This window comes from Chrysochloris asiatica, unplaced genomic scaffold, assembly GCF_000296735.1.
Source record: "Chrysochloris asiatica unplaced genomic scaffold, ChrAsi1.0 scaffold00037, whole genome shotgun sequence".
NCBI classification, from domain to species: Eukaryota; Metazoa; Chordata; class Mammalia; order Afrosoricida; family Chrysochloridae; genus Chrysochloris; species Chrysochloris asiatica.
In genome coordinates this window covers 16122088-16138624 of record NW_006408555.1, presented here as the reverse complement: position 1 = coordinate 16138624, position 16537 = coordinate 16122088, and the positions used below count along the sequence as shown (strand labels likewise).

At 43.6% G+C, this 16537-nt stretch overlaps 1 protein-coding gene across 3 annotated transcripts in view; it reads right to left on the bottom strand.

The window, feature by feature from the left end:
- Nucleotides 1–6166: 6166 nt before the first annotated feature.
- The window catches only part of DDX19B (DEAD (Asp-Glu-Ala-Asp) box polypeptide 19B), a 30488-nt gene continuing 20117 nt past the window's right edge, over nucleotides 6167–16537 (bottom strand). For 2 of the 3 annotated variants that reach the window (XM_006860176.1, XM_006860177.1), the window contains exons 5-11: nucleotides 13827–13929; nucleotides 13250–13364; nucleotides 9093–9270; nucleotides 8558–8795; nucleotides 7541–7703; nucleotides 6781–6972; nucleotides 6175–6473 (exon numbers count right to left, since the gene is read on the bottom strand). In XM_006860176.1, the coding sequence (XP_006860238.1) occupies nucleotides 6412–6473; nucleotides 6781–6972; nucleotides 7541–7703; nucleotides 8558–8795; nucleotides 9093–9270; nucleotides 13250–13364; nucleotides 13827–13929 (1051 nt within the window). In that variant the 3' untranslated portion in view covers nucleotides 6175–6411. Of the gene's footprint in view, nucleotides 6474–6780; nucleotides 6973–7540; nucleotides 7704–8557; nucleotides 8796–9092; nucleotides 9271–13249; nucleotides 13365–13826; nucleotides 13930–15848; nucleotides 15942–16537 lie in introns of all 3 variants that reach the window. The other variant, XM_006860175.1, reaches the window with a different exon arrangement.

Genomic DNA, 16537 nt, shown 5'->3' with positions numbered 1-16537 from the left:
ACTGACTCAGAACCAACATGATAGCTCCTAACAGTAGATGACTGGATTTTTTTCATGCCTTAATTTACCCATTTGATGACTGTATAATAGTGCATCATGCAGTTATAAATTACCTAAGGCCCCACCCTTAGATAGAGGTTGTTTCCAATAGTTTAGTATTAAATGGTTATTAACACTTCAATGAACATCTCTATACCATCAAAAATCTTTGTAGTTGCCTAATTTCAATTTGTTTTTTGTCTCTTCTCCACTAGAAGAGGAACTCTTAAAAAAAAACCTTCACAGAGCCCTCTCCTGGCCTTGGACCTGTATCCCAGCCATTGGCCCAGGTCAGCCACTCAATCAGCATAGTGAAAGCTCTTCTCCAGGATGGATCCAAACTACCCCTTTGAGCCAGCAAGACCCTGATTGGGTAAGGGTGCTATACTGAACTGTGGTGTATATGGAATTGCCAGATCACATGATATATTTAGTCATCATTAAAGTGTGAGTCTTATGGTCAGGGATTTTACCTGTTTTGCTTACAACTGGCACCCAGGCACCTGACCTTGTAGGGGAATAATAAACACTGGAGTTAGGCAATGAATGATTCCCTAAGTGAACTGATGAGCAGCAAGTCACCATCTCTCATGATCATATTTTTGACCCTGTGGTATTATTCCTTCTGCACAAATGGCTGCAAAGATTTGTTCAGCTTGAGATTACAATGGGAATAGAGACAATGGACAATTCTAGAACCACTTTCACCCTTCTGATATTTTATGTATGAGAAGCAACAGGGAGAAGGGGAAAAAGAATGCTTAAGGATTCAGAAAGTAATTTAGGAATAATGGAGCTAGAGCAAGTTTGCATTTGCACCACAAAGATCTAACAACTTGTTTAGAATGATAAACATTGAAAAGTCAAGTTCTAAGTGATTAGAATTCAGCAGTATATATACTAAAATTGGAACAATACAGAAAAGATAGCATGCAAATTCACGAAGCATTTCCTATTTTTTTTTACAGAGCTTCTAAATGAAGGGGAAATTAAGTCGATTTCAAGAAAAAAAACAAAAAAAAACACTACACCAATTCTTACCCCTAACATTAACCTGAGTCCTAACCATTAACACTAAATGAAGTCCAAGGCCTTGCCTAGACTTAGCCATAGTCCTAATCTAACCCCAAAAGTCCTTACTCTCAGCAGCCCCCCTCCCAAAATAAAATTTTTTTTTTAAGTGATTAGAGCTCATTTGAGAGGTAAGGTATGTAACACACTCTACATTTTCATTTGGTAACACATTCACAGATTTTTGTGTGCAACACATTGTCCTGGTCGCTAGCAAAGTGGGCTAAAGAGTTTAATCATGATAGACATCCATGCTACGCTCACTAGAAGGCAGTTCAACTAACCAACCCAAAGAGCTGTCTTCAAATCATTTTCAACTCTCAACTACCCTTGACCACACAACAGAACTGCTCCTCAGGGTTTTTGAGACTGCAAGTCTTTATAGGGAAACAGCCAGCCTGCAGAGCAGCTTGTGTTTGAAATGCCAACCTTGCAGTTAGCAGCCCCATGATTAACCAGGGCACCACCAGGGCTCCTTGTTAAGAAGTCCCAAAAGGGGCAGTGACTAGTGGTTAAGATTATGGTTCCTGAAGCCACATTGCCTGCTTTTTTAAGTGTCATCAAGTCGGTTCCGACTCACAGCGACCCTGTATAGGGTTTCCGAAGAGCAGATGATGAGTTTGAACCGCCAACCTTGTGGTCCAGCGCATTATCCTGCAGCGCCACACCATACTTATTTCATTGCTGTGTGATGTAGGCCAAATTAACCTCTCTATTCCTGTTTCTTCATCTGTGAAATGAGAATAACACATTTATTAAGAGGAACAAATGGATTATCTAGGTAGACCTGTCAGTGATACCAGGGAAGTACAGGGCACAGCTTTTTTTTTAAGTGATTTTTAACTGCAATGGGATCAGGAAGTCAGTCAACATAAGGGAAGGACTGGATGAAGAGTCCCAAGTAGAGACAGAATCAGAGCAGGGGATCCACCCAGTTATAGATTCAGGGCAACTTGGTGGAAGAATAAGGTTTTCCCCTGTGCTATTGAGGGGAGGTGGCTAGCAGACCAGGGTGTGAACAGGGGGTGCTGGGTGATGGCAGGAGGGAAGTCTCCTTTGCATTCCTTCCCATCTGCTCTAGAGCCCTGTGCAGCATTGATGAACTCTCATTTTTAGTTCCCTTCCCCTGCCCCCTCAGGTCCATCCTAGCTAGAACCCTGGAGGCAAAAAGTTCACACACACATGCATGACCGACTTCCCAGAATTTGCCTTTGTTTCTACTTCACAGTGGGCTGCGGAGGGCATATGAAAAATGGGAGGGAAACGCACAGAAGCACCAAGCAGCTTCTCGGAGACCAGGCCCTACCAAGGACTGTAATGTCTACAAGTGTTTGAAGCTAGTTTGGGGAGGAGAGTATGGACCTTCTAGCTCTAAGGAAACAATTTTGGAGAGGGCTGCAACCTGAGTCAGGCAACAGAGTAAGGAACGTTTCTTCTCAAATAAAAAAAGTGGTCAGGTGATACAGCAGCGGATTCTCAGGAACCAAGGGAAACCAACAGAGATAACTGTTTGGGCGGTGGAGGGTGGGCCTGTCATCATGCTTGCTGTGTACCAGCCTCAACCCTAATTCCATATGCTCTTTCTAAATTTTCCTTGGATTAATTTTGTGTAATACATGTAAATTTTTAATAACAAGTCTTTTTTATAATAATGGATAGATATGTCTCCCATTCTTCCTGTCACCAATGCATTTTGTGTGCTCCACACAGCCAGTGAGATCTTGGGCACAGGACTGATGCAGTGATCTAAAGTTTCTTAGCTGTCACCCTTTCCCACCTTAAGAAGAGCCTGTCCATTTCGGCTAGAACAAAACCCCCAGACAAACCTATTTTTATCAAGTGGATTCCAACTCATAACGACCACGTGTGGGGTTCCTGAGGAGTGGCTGGTGGGTTTGAACCACCAACCTTAAGGTTAGCAGTCCAATGCTTATCTTACGGTGCCACACCAGGACACCAGCAACCCAGTTTTCCTACCATTTTCTCTCTTGTGACTCAGAACCTGTTTGTCTGCATATTCTCTTCCTGCTGAGACTCTGTCCCTTTGAATCCCCTTTTTTGTCTTAAGCAAAGTCCACACCTGCATGAAAGTTTCTCTGACTTCCTAAACACTTACCTTCTGAATCCAAGTGCCACTCTGAATGGGACAGCCTACATGTTAAATAAGCGGAAGATGCAACAAAGGAAGATGTTTCTCCAGGTCTTCTCTTATTTTACTAATACCAGAAAAACAATGTAAGGACTTGGTATTTACTAGCATCTACTTTATTTCTGCCTGCATTATCAGCTAGCATCCTCATCCTCTGGTTTAATGCTGCTGCTGCTTTGTGATGTCAAGAGGTTCTGAAGCTATACACCTGTACGGAAGCACAAAGACTCATCTTTCTCCCTCAGAGTGACTGGTGGGTTTGGACTGCTGACATTGCTGTTACCAGCCCAACAGGTAAAGCACTACACTACCAGGGTTGGAAGCTTCTAGCAGTTAACTGAACAGGGGCCTTAGCCTTTTGCTCAAGTTGAAGCAAAGTCAACTCTGGAATGGAAGGTACTATCAGGTGATAACTCGTTTATGAGTTCATATCTGTCTTCACTTACATGACTATTATAGCAACCAAAACCAAGCTGGTTTTCATCTTATACTTCAAGATGCCTTAGAACCATGAACATTTCGTAGGTGAGTGCAATTAGCATCAATAAAGAACCCATGAATGCTGATTAGTTCTTACACACCGTCAGTGAATAGCACTCAAAAACCCAATAAAATCCATTGTTTATAGATAACACACCTATCTAGAACAGTTCCCAGTTGACCAGAATTTCTTTGGTCTCAAGAAATTTTTGTTCCAGGGTACAGTTTATCATTCTAGATACAGGAACTCACTAACACCAGCAAAAGAACAATTCCCTGGGGACCTAAGCTTACCAAGGGCTCAATCCATTTTTCCCTGCTTTCTCTAGGCTGCCTGTGGATCACTGAGCCCCGGGACCAGGCACTGGTGGGAGCGAATGGGGAACACGAACTGCGGCAACACCAGGGCAACATTCCACAGCCATCTAACTGTGGGTCTCCTTTTCCTTTTGTAGTTACTTTTATTTAGTTTTAATACAAAGTTAAAGCTATAATAGGATCAAAACAATCTTGTAAGATATGTGACACTTAAATTCTATAAACAGGAAATGGGAGTCTATTTCCTCCCAATTTCCTCAGACAATGCCATACCTCCTATAAGCAGAAAGACAGAAAGCACGGCACTTCTGATACTTGAATTCTCTGTCCCTGCTTGTCCTGTCTGTGTGACAAGTGGATTTTGATTCATAGCAACTCCATCGGACTGACTGGAACTGCCCCCATAAGGTTTGCTAGGCTCCAACTGGTTTTCTTTGTCCTCTCAATTTTATTTTGTAGTTTTGTAGTTGCTGAAAGGGTCTCACCTTTGGGAGCCTCTCCTCAGAAAAATGTTCTTTCAACTCGAAATACTGAATGTACTTCCTTGCATCTATGAAACACATCCATGGAATTCTTAAAGGTCCAAGCCCCCAGATTAAGAACCTGCATGTCTACCAGATACCCATTTACTCCAACTCTTGAAGAATCGGAAGCTCACTCCTGGCAGTTTTCCTTCTCCAACTCTGGGCTACAACAAAAAGTAGGTTGCGTGTGTTGGGGGGGAGGTGGGCATCTTTATCTCTTAGTTATTGCCCTTGTTTTCAGCTATGTCAAGTGAGTCTATAGGACCACAAGGGAGCATACAGTTTTCTTCTTATGAAAATTCCAAGATGATACAGAGGCGTCCAGAAGCACACAGAAGAGCTACTACATAGTCCATTACCCACCCGGTAAATGTGGCAGAATTCGTAGTCTGTGGGTCTGTCTGCAGTATCTGTGATGTCAGGTTAAGGAAACCATCTTCAGGCTTGCACTGAGCCTTCCCTTCAGGAGACAGATTTGGACTGAACTCTGAAATGCTTATAAGGAAGGTCTGGGCCTGAGATAATTCTTAGCACATTAAATCCCTCTTGCATGTCTAGTCCGAGATAAAGTGGCCATTCTACATCAAGGTCAGAGAGTGGAAGGGCTGCTTTTGCCTGGCTTTCACCTTGCTCTTGCTATGCTCACCTGTGCTGTCACTCTGTAGGTACTGATAGGTTTGGTCAGGTATGTCCATTACTATTATCTGCTCTACTCTGCACAAAGATGCTAATTAAGGTTGGAGCATTGGCTTTGGTGTCTAGTCTTGCCTTGGACAGATGAATAACGACCAGCTATTTAGTTGCTCCCATTTGTATTCCAAGCACTGTGAACACAGACTTTCAGAATCCCTTCACAATCAAGATGTCAGATATCTGAAACCATTCCCCAGGTCAGAAGGCATCTGGAGACAGCATGAATTTGTGACTACTGCTGTCCACTTCGGGAGCTGCCTTGAAGTTGGCCATTAGAGACTTAAGATCCGAATTTTCTGTGAGCATCCAGACCTCAGATCACCTTTTATTTACTTGGCTCACTAAGAGATCACGGTGATGTTAGGGATATAAAAGAGCTACCAGTGCCTGGGAGACCAGGCTTCGTGGTGAGCCCTGGCCACCACTAATGCTCCACGCTGACTCCACAGGACTTGCACAAGTACAAGCAAGGGACCCACAATAATCACATGTGTGCCTGCTAAGGAAAGAGTGTATGTATAGTGCACCTGCTGAGGAGAGCCTGCAAGTCCCAGGTTGGCACGTTGGTCCTGACTTCTTACAGACCTTCCTGCTGTGATGGGCTTCAGGAGAGAGACACGTCAGAGCAGCAGCCCACAGGCCTCCTATTCTGTCTCACCCCACACTCCAGACATGTGCTGGGCTGATGCCTGTCCTACGTGGGGCATCTCTCTCCAGGTCCCCTCTTCATTTCGATTCTGTCATTTCCACAAGGGCTGCAGGTGGGCCTGTACACTTGTAACCAGAAAAGAACAAGGAGCCACAGGGAATCCCAGGGCCAGTGACAAGCCAAAGTAGCTGGATCCGCAAAATAATGGGGAAATACTGGCAAAAAAAAAAAAAAAAAAGACTGAATTTCCAAAAGGTAAATTTCTGTGTATTCACGCCTAATCTTGAAAAGTTGTGTAAACAATTTTTTTTCTACCTTCCCCCATCATTCGCACATTTTTTTTTTGTCAGGTCCAAACGTAATTGAAATGAGGTAGGTAGCTTATTCTACTCGCGCCTTCGTCTCTGGTGGCTGCGGGTCTGTGCCGGGAAAGCACTGTCTCCCATGCGGGGAGCGCCAACAGGGAATACTGGTCCTTGGGGAGTTTCTCAGTTGGCGATTTTCTCAATCTCATCCAAGTCGTCCGTGTCCAGTCTTTCTATATTCTTATCTGGGGAAAAAGATGCAAAGAGTAATCAACCTGGGTCCCTGTAGGATGTAGCTGATGGCACCTGGGCAGGGGCGGCGCAGCAAAGAGAGGACACTGTCATAGGCACGGCTGGAGCCCAGGTCCCGTCCATCTGGCCCTGAAGGCTCTGTGAGGTGAGTCCTGGAGCACTGGGGGTAACATCCACATTTTAGAAAAAGGAGGGGAATGTGGGCAAGGACGAAAGCTTGCCTCAAGGTCACAGGAATCCCCGACCACCATCCCTCTGATAAGGAAAAGGGTGTAGGCAGAGGCCATCCCAGGGACCCACTAAAATGCTCCTGGATCCTGTTGAGGATGTTCATGCTGTGTTTGCTGTCCACCATGTTCACGGCCAGGCCCCTCTTGCCAAAGCGGCCGGTGCGCCCGATCCGGTGCAGGTAAGTCTCATTGTCTGGGTTTCCATCCTTGTCCACGGGAAGGTCAAAGTTGATGACGACAGACACTTGTTCCACATCAATACCTGCACCAAAGAGAGTTGGTATAGAAACGCCAACAGGAGACAAAAATCATTGTTGCCCAAAGTTAGGCTGAAGTCTGCCAACTTCTGGAGAGGGAAGTCTGGGTGGGTCAGCTCTGGGACTGAGGGACACAGCAGCAAAACCCAGGGGAATGGAAAACAACTTTGGCAAGTGCCTAATGCTCCAACTAAAAGGTCAGTTTGAATTGTAAGGTTGGCAATTCAAGCTCACCATCCGCTCCTTGGACCCTTACAGGGTCTCTGTAAGTCAGAACCAACTCAACGGCACTTAATAACAACAAATTAGGAGATCAGGAAGAGCTTTGCTGATAAAATCATCTGGAGATGGAGCTACCAATTCACTGGGTGCCTTGTAAAGAGCCTGTTCCATGCTAAGGCACTGAGCCAGGACTCGTGGCTGCTGTGAAAGTAACTATCTGCGGTGGGTAATCCCAGTCTCTCTTTGAGAAATACGTTACCACAAATCCCCCGCTGCCCCGCCAGGTCTCCCCATTTCTCTAAGGAGGCCTGGGACCCTGAGCCTGGAAGACCAGAATGCATTCTTGCTCACCGCGAGCACACACGTTGGTGGTCACCAGAACCTTCTCTTTGCCCTCTCGGAAGCGCTCAATTACAGCAGCTCTCTGCTCCACCACCATTTCGCCACTCAGCAGAGCCACCTGGTGGCCTTCTTTGGAGAGCTCTGCTGCCAGCCAGCTGGCTGTCTTGCGTGTCTGAAGGAGAGAAAACATTGGACAAATGAAGGTATTTACAGAAAATAGTTTTTTATCTGGAGAACTCTGTTTGAAACTCAGCAGCTAAGGGTTAAACTTCCTAAAATTACTAAATTCTGAGGATGTTTAAAAAGTCACACCAATGAGTAGAAATGTGAGAGAATACATATATGCAAATATATACACAGGTCTTACTGAGTATCATGGAGTCAGTTTTGACTCATAGCAACCCTATGTAGGGTTTCCGAGTTCCCGAGGAATGGTTGATGAGTTTGAACCACCAACCTTGGGATCTAATGCATTATTCTGCAGTGCCACACCAGGGCTCCTTATGACCTAACAAATTCTTTGTTGGCACCTTTACAAATAGAATGATGTGGCGCACACCATCTTTACCATATATGGAGGGATCGTACTAATAACCACCAATACGGAGAAAGCCTTACTGTTGTAATGTCGGACAGGCAGTAACCTTACAGAGACGTTAATCCTGAGTATAATGTGGTGGTGGTGGCAGTAGTAGTGTGGTATGGAGTCGGTTCCAACTCATAGTGACCCTATGTAGGGTTTCCGAGGCTGTAAATCTTTACGGGAGCAGAAAGCCTCATCTTTCTCCCGTGGAACAGCTGGTAGTTTCGAACTGCTGACCTTGAAGCTATCAGCCCGACTTATAACCACTACTCCACCAGGGCTCCTTGAGTATAATCAGGATTGGGGAGAAATCAGAGAAATTATGAAAAACTATCTCCTAGACATTCTAAAAATATCCACATCAAGAAAGGCAAAACCAGAAGAAACAAAGGGAACACCCTTCCGTGTCCTTCCCAGGCAGGCATGTGCTGCTTGCTACTCACGTGGCAGAAGATCATGGCTTGGGCAATGGTGATGGCCCCGTAGAGGTTACACAAGGCCTGGAACTTCTCATCTCTGTTAGTGCACAGGACGTAATATTGCTTGATGGTGTCCAAGGTCTCCTCCTCGCGCTTTAGTTTGATAATGTTTGGGTCTGGGACCACTTTCTGGGCAAACTTCCACACGGAGTCTTCGAAGGTGGCCGAGAAGAGAAGCATCTGGCAGTTCCTGGGTAGCATCCTGCAAGGCAGGGCCCAGGTGTCTTGCATGACCCTGAGTGTTTCCACTCAGAGAAACAGAAGAATGGCCTCCCCAGGAAGGAGACAGAAGACCTGGGATATGACAGGGGTGGTGGCAGAGTCCCTAGAGATCCTCTGTCAACCCAGCCTGGGGAGTATGAGCAGTGCTGACATGGAACTGGCCACATGAAGTACTCAATCGAGTAAGTGAAGAACTCAACAGGAGTAAGGGGAGAAAGGGAAAAGGTGCCGCAGTTCAGGAGGGTGAGCATGTCCCCCGTGCTCCAGTGCGGCCTACCTCTGGATACGGATGCTCTGATCTTGGTGGCCCTGAGTAGCTATCATCACGTCAGCCTCATCCAGAACAAACACCTTGATCTTCTTGGGGTCGATGAACTTGAGCTTGGAGCACCAGTCCAGCACAGTCCCAGGAGTGCCAATGACAATCTGCTCGCCAATTTTGTGACCTCTTTCCACTGTGGAGATATGATGTTTTCTGTGGTGTTTCTATGGGAAAGCAAGTACTCCTCTTTCGAGAAATTCTAACATCATGAGGTCATTTTAATATTTGCATTAATATTTTGTAGAAAGGTTAGGATACGGTATTTAACAAACTGTTCAAAAGACACAGAAAAGCTAAGAATGAGAAGTTAAAGACTTGTGTCTTATTTCAGTCAGCTAGTTCTCTAACTATTTAGTGTCTTCATTTCTCCTTGTCAACACCATTCTACCTAGAATAAGATTGTATTCCATTATGTAGATGTTTAAAGGTTCTTATTTCATCAATGCATTCTGTTCCCTCAAACTACCTGGCAGCTACAAGGAGACTTCAAAAAGTTCAGTGGAAAATTCCATTTTCCCAGGAATTCTTTGAATCCTCCTGTATTTTAAACAAGTAGATTAACTTTAAGTCCCTTCCTTCCTGCCACCCCACCCTGCAAGTCATTAAGCAGAACTTAAAATGCGATTCCCCAAACTAGGCCTGGCCAACCTTGGTGCATTCTCAGTCCCATGCAGTCCAGAAATGAATCTGAGAAATAATGGCCATATCATTATTCGGCTCACTGTGTCCAATTAATCAGTACTACTGACTCACTTTTCACTCCCACAGCATTTATAATCTTGACTAGCCTTGAGCTGGGGTCCTGGGACTCTACAAGTGCAAGCCATTTCCTTGACAACAGACTTCTCTCTCTTTATACACACACACACATATGTATGTTTTTCACTGGTTTTGCTTCTCTAGAAAACTCAGCTAACACATATGGTACCGAAAGAGTGGGGTTCTAGAGAAACAAATCACAAGGATGAGCTTTCTACATTGGTTCTCAAGTCTAATTTTAAAGGTACTGATACAGGGTGGAGTCATGTCTGCTCTCTGATCCATAGGAATTGGCCCTGAACGGATTTTGAGTTTGAATCTCTTTCCCCCTTGTGGAGTCAGAGGAAGTCAAAGCCCCTACATGGTTTTTGCAGTTGGTGTCAGGAGTGGGATTCATTGTAATGACTCCAGACTCAAGGAAGCATGAGGTTTTGTGAAAGAAAGAACCAAGGGGCATGGGAATGAAGGTTAGTTTGGATTTTGTTATCTGTTACCTGCAATGGCTGAAAGGAATGTAGGGGACAGAAGGCTTCAGAGAATGAGGAGAATGGCAGGTTCTGGAGTTGTCTAAAGTAGATGTCATTCAGGTTGAACTAGATGGCTAGTAGGGGGCCAGGGCCTATTGGACCCACTCTGCCTGAGGCCCAAGGCCATATACATAGGAATAGGGTTGTTGTTGTTAAGTTCTGTGGAGTTGGTTCCGACCCATAGCTACCCTGAATAGGGTTTCCAAGGAGTGACTTTTGAGCTTGAACCGCCACCCTTGCAGTTCAAACCAACTTTGCAGTCCAGCACATTAACCGACAACGCCATACCAGGACTCCAGGAATGGGGTTATTCTAAGGGAAAAGACTGAACTTGAGTTGAGTGTTTTTCAAAGATTTCTGTTGGTTAAAAAAAGTTTAACTGCCTCATGGATATTGGTTTCTCCTGCCTATTAATGTAAAATAAATATATAGAAATGAATATTGGGAATTATGATTACAGAGCGTTTGCAAGCCCGCCTCAGCCTTTACTTGATTGGATGTGCTAACAGGGGAGTTAGAATTTGCCCAGTAAGAAACAGGTTTTTGCTTTCAGCCTTTGGAGTGTATGAGATTTAGGGGGAATCCACAGCCCTACCCAGAACCTTCAGAGTTGGAACATTTGCATTGGAAAAGACACGCAGACCAACCCAGAACTGCTGAGAGACTAGGCGATTCATGCAGGAAAAAAGCAAACAGTTTTGGCTTTTTAAGATTCAAGGATGTTGTTTGCTTTGGAGGCATCATCAGAGAAAATCCCCTTCTAGGACTGAAAATTAAAGGGGACTGGAGCATGTGCTTGCTGGTGACCACCTGGGTCTTTGTGGACGTGGAATTGGAGGAAATGCAGCAATGAAGACATGGGCACCCACTCTCCTTGAGATGAGAGAGAGAAGAGGAAGGCTGACATGGAGTTGTGTGAACTCCTGAGCCCATGGACACTGGGGGCTAGGGTTGAGAATGAAGGGGTCAGCTAGTCTAAGTGCAGGGAAATGTGTGTGAGCTTCCACACTTACAGCTGGTACCCTTTTAACCTAACCTTGGATGGCGAGGGCTGAGCTGTGACCAGACCCCAATTAGATGAACATGAACATGTTTGAGACTGTGAGCAAGTGTCAACTGCTACAATGTGATGAATGGAACCATCTGCTTGTGGATGCAGCTGCTCAAAATTCTAACCAGCTGATTCTTCAGCTCAGGGAACATGCTTGTCTCCTCAGTGTACTGGTTGATGTTGTTGTTAAGTGCCGTCAAGTTGGTTCCAATTCATAGCGACCCTGCATAGGGTTTCTAAGGAACAACTTGTAGGGTATGAACTGCTGACCTTGTGGTTTGCAGTGCAGTACTGATCCTACAGTGTCACATTAGAAGTCCCGTGCTGGGTTAATAAGGACGGGCAATTTAGACATTGGCTATCAAAAACGTGGGGCTTAAAGAAGTCCTGGTGTGGTACTGTGGGCTAAGCACTGGAGGCATGGTCAGTTTGAATTGCAAGGTTGGTGGTTTAAACTTACCAGCCACTCCTCAGAACTGACTCCACAGCACTTACACAACAGACATGAGCCCCCTCTAGCAACAGCCAGATAATATGTGAAAGCTGAGTCACTGTAAAGCTAATGAGCCTGCTGCTTTTAACTTCAGTTAAACCAATTACTCTCCCTCCATCCTCTGCCGAATATCACTTTACAATTTCCTGCCCTTCTAAACTAAATCCAAATGGCAAACTATGAAATGCCTTACAATTATCTTCCAGTAAGTTTCATTATCTCATTTACTTGCTCTGTTTAGAACTGTCTTCACATTTGCATTAGAACACTGTAGGCAGTGCCTAAGATTCAGAAAGTCATGCTTGTTCTACTGACCCATAACCACCAGCTGCTCCTCAAAAACCCTATACAGGGTCACTATGAGTCGGAACCAATTTGACAACACACTTTATAACAACAATCAAACTTCCAGCAACACTTTCTAAATTGCTTAAATATCGCTCATTTGTTGTAAAAGTAGACAAAGATGAATAAAGAAGAAACAAACAAAAAATCAACCTGCTAGAGTGAACCACTGTGAACACTCTAGATGTCAGTTCTTCTAGTAAAATTAAATGAAAGTTTCACAAACACATCCAGAATGTGGGCCATTTATGAGCAAGTGGCCTAGTCTTGTGAAATATAATGGTGGGGAGAGAAGGTGAAGAGACCATTCAGATTAAAGGAAATTTAGGGATACATCAATCAAATGTAATATATCAACAGTAACTCGTCTTGATAAAACAAAACCACTGTCAAAAAAAACAAAAATATCCAAGGATGACTGAAGGCAATTAGAATAGCATTGTAGTTATGCTGAACAATATTCATATTATGGGATGCATGCTAAATAAAGTATTTAAAGATAAAGGGCCACTATGTGTATTTATGGACTCCTGGTGTGCCACTGTAGGATTAGCACTGAACTGCAAACCACAAGGTCAGCAGTTCAAACCCTCTAGCTGCTCCTTGGAAATCCTACATAAGGTTGCTATGAGTTGGAATCAAATCGACAACACTTAACATGCTATTTACCATTTACTTTCATATGGTTCAACCAGAACAACACAATGTATACATAGGAGGGGGCTTCACAAGGTTCATGGAAAAATTCCATTATCTTTTCATTTCTTTATGAAATTTTTTTTCTTTATGAATTTTTTGAAGCTCATATCCAGATAAAGTAAAATGTTTAGAGAGGGATACGTGTGTTTATTGAACTATTTTAACTTTGTGTAGGTTTAAATATTTTCAAGATAAACAGTAACAAGATTAATGATTAAGCATTTATATTTATACTCACATTTATTGCCTCGAACAGCATAGGCTAGCTTCAGTTCCGGGTAAAACTTGCCCATCTGCTCAATCACTTTTCCTGTTTGAAGGGCGAGTTCATATGTCGGGGAGAGGCACAAACACTGGCAGGGAAAGAAGACAGAAGAAGAATTGAGGACATCGGTCTTCCTCTGAGTCCGAGGTAAGACTATGTGAATGAAAGTGCAGAGTCATAAGCTGAAATTCTGAGGGTTGTGGCTGTTTGGGGGTCAGAACTCTGACTCTGTAAAGGCATTGTGGAGAAACACCCACATGTGAGCAAAGATCCAAAATTCCAACTGGAGATTAAAGTTTCCTTTTTACCTACTTTAAAGTTCTCAGAACTTTATAGTGGATGAGAATTGTGAATGAAAGAACCAAGTCTGCCAGCAGTAACCCAAACTGGGAAAGCACGGAAAGCAGGGAGGACTCCTGTTACTGGAACGTCCACCATCTTGCTTGTATTTGCCGTGCTGGGTTCTAGTTTATGCAAAAAGTAATCCAGAGAATGGTATTCAGTTTCTAGCTACAGCATAGCAAAAAAACCACATTCACTAAGTCCTTACCTGGGGGTATCTGTTTGTGGGTTCTACTTGGCTGAGCATGGCCAACACAAAGGCAGCTGTTTTCCCAGTACCTGACTGAGACTGGGCAATCAAGTTCTGTGGGCTGAACAAGAAAGTAAACTGTTTAGACGTTTAGATCTCAAATATCCTTCTCACTAATAAAAATGAAGAACAACGCATAACCAAAAGATGAGCATTCGAAATTCATCTGTAGGAGGAGACCTCGGCTTTGGGAGAAGAGCTACATTTGCCAGCTTCATATCTACACAATATTAGAGTTTTTACAGTAGAATTTGAAGCACGTGGACCACTTGTCTGTTCTCCACAAGACAGACAAAGCGAACCTTTTACAAGGTGAATCAGCTCACGTGACTCCTCTGCTTCCATCATTAGCCATTTCACTCAGAGTGAAAGTCTCCTGCTACACTGCTGCTTCCTCCTCCACTCTGTCACAATGGCCCCAATGCTGGACCCAAAACACAGTAGATACGCTCCAGCCTTGTGCCTAATGCAGGCACTCAATAAAAACTTAGGAATGAAAAAAGGGTCAGCTAATTCTCAAAGGTCTCGACTATCACTGACAGCTTAAAAACAGACTTCTATGAAAGTATTGTTGTTATGTGCTATTGAGTCTGCTCCGACTCACAGCGACCCTGTATCCACAAATTCAAATGATCAGTAGAAACAATCTATAAAGCACTCCACTTATTCACCTTTATAAGCATTGGACTGCAAACCACAAGTTGGTGGTTCAAATCCAACAGCTGCTCCTTGGAAACCCTATACAGGGTGGCTATGTGTCAGAACTGATTCGATGGTACTTAACAACAACACCGTAACAATACAATGTGTGCTCAAAGTGCCAAGCTACAAAAAGATCACTCATCTTGAAAAAAGTCACTGTTTGACACAGAACGAAGGACACATTGAGAAAATGCAGACCTAAACTATTTAGTTTCAGACAAATAGAAAAAGGAGTTTGAAGATTTAGGATTCTATTCAATAAAATGTTAACATAACCATATGTCATGTTTTGTTGTTGTTAAGTGCATGGCATTGGTTCTGACTCATAGTGACCCTGCACAGGGTTTTCAGAGGCTTTTAATCTTTGCAGGATCAGAAAGCCTCATCTTTCTCCAGCAGAGTGGCTGGAAGGCTTGAACCACAGAACTTGGGGTTCGCAGTCCAGTGCTTATCATATGGAACCAATGTGCTCCCATACACCATGTAAACATGGATTTCTCTACAGCATTCCACAAGCTTGAGACCCTGATTATTACCAAAAATGAGCTCAGAAGCCAGGAGCAGCTACATTACCTTAAACAACCTTAGCAATCGTACTATTCAGGACTCCTAGGGTCATGGGTTTTTTTGGAGTCCTGGTGTGGCATTGTAGGATAATGTACTGGACCCCAAGGTTGGCTTGAACCACAAGGTCAGTGGTTCCAACTCACCAGACACTGTATCGGAAACCCTATACAGTGTTGCTGTGAGTTGAAACCGACTTGACAGCACTTCACAACAATATCTCACAATGAGTGCTGGTGTGCTGCTGTAGGATAAGCACTAAACGGATCAACTGCAAGGCCAATGGTTCAAACCCACCAGCTGCTCCTTAGTCACTCAGCCAAACTGACTTGACAGCATTTAACATTATTTAACAAAGTAAACTTTATGTACTCATATAACAAAATTATAGTTGCCATTAAAAGTATGCCAATAAAATTAATGCATAGTTACTGGCATAGAAAGATGATCATTAAGTAAAAGAAAACCAGCACAGAAAACGACATGTGGCTCCACTTTTTGATGTGAAATTATACACTTAGAAGTTTATGTAGTAAAAAGGCTAGCAGGCTCTACTTGAAAATGTTACTAGTATGCAGGGAGGGTGATTACAGGGGATTTCTTTTTTCCCATTTCTGTTTATCTTCTAGCTTTTCTACATTAAGCATATATACCCTTCTAATAATAAAGTTTAAAAACATTTAAAATGGGCAAGAGCTGCATCAGGATACGTACGGTTCAGCGAGCATCAGCGGCAGAGCATTCTCTTGTATCTTGGAAGGGCGGTTGAAGCCCATGGCATAGACTCCCTGGAGAAGCTGTGGTTTCCTAGAAAAACAATTAGCAATGGAAGTCACAGGTTCTTTGGCTGAGGGAAGGTAAATACCTGAGGCACATGCTTCCTCTTCTGCTGCTACAAAGTTTGTAACTAACCACTGACTTGGGGACATGCTGAGCTGAGCACAAAGGGTGACAGACTGCAGTCAGCTTTTCTGGGCTACCCGGAAATTCTATAAAGCTGCTAAGTCCTTAAAAAACATTATATATCTATATGTATGTTGTTATTGTCGTTGAGTTGGTTCCAAAGTGTAACAACGTTGTATGCGGTTTCTGAGGAGTGGCTAGTGAGCTTGAATCGCCCTTTGCAGTTCAAATGACTTTGCAGTCCAGCACATTAACCCACAGCACCATGCCAGGACTACATACACACACATATGGCATAACCCACTATCTACTTGCTTCAAGTTAATTTGAACATTTAGGAAAGAGTGTGGTGCTGTAAGATTAGCATTGGGGACCTAAATGTGAATCCCAGAATTATGAAGGTCATCAACGAAAAATTCGGGACAAATGTGAAGACACTAATGAGGGGAATACATGGACTATAAGACATCTTGAAAACCACACAAACAAAAATAGATAAA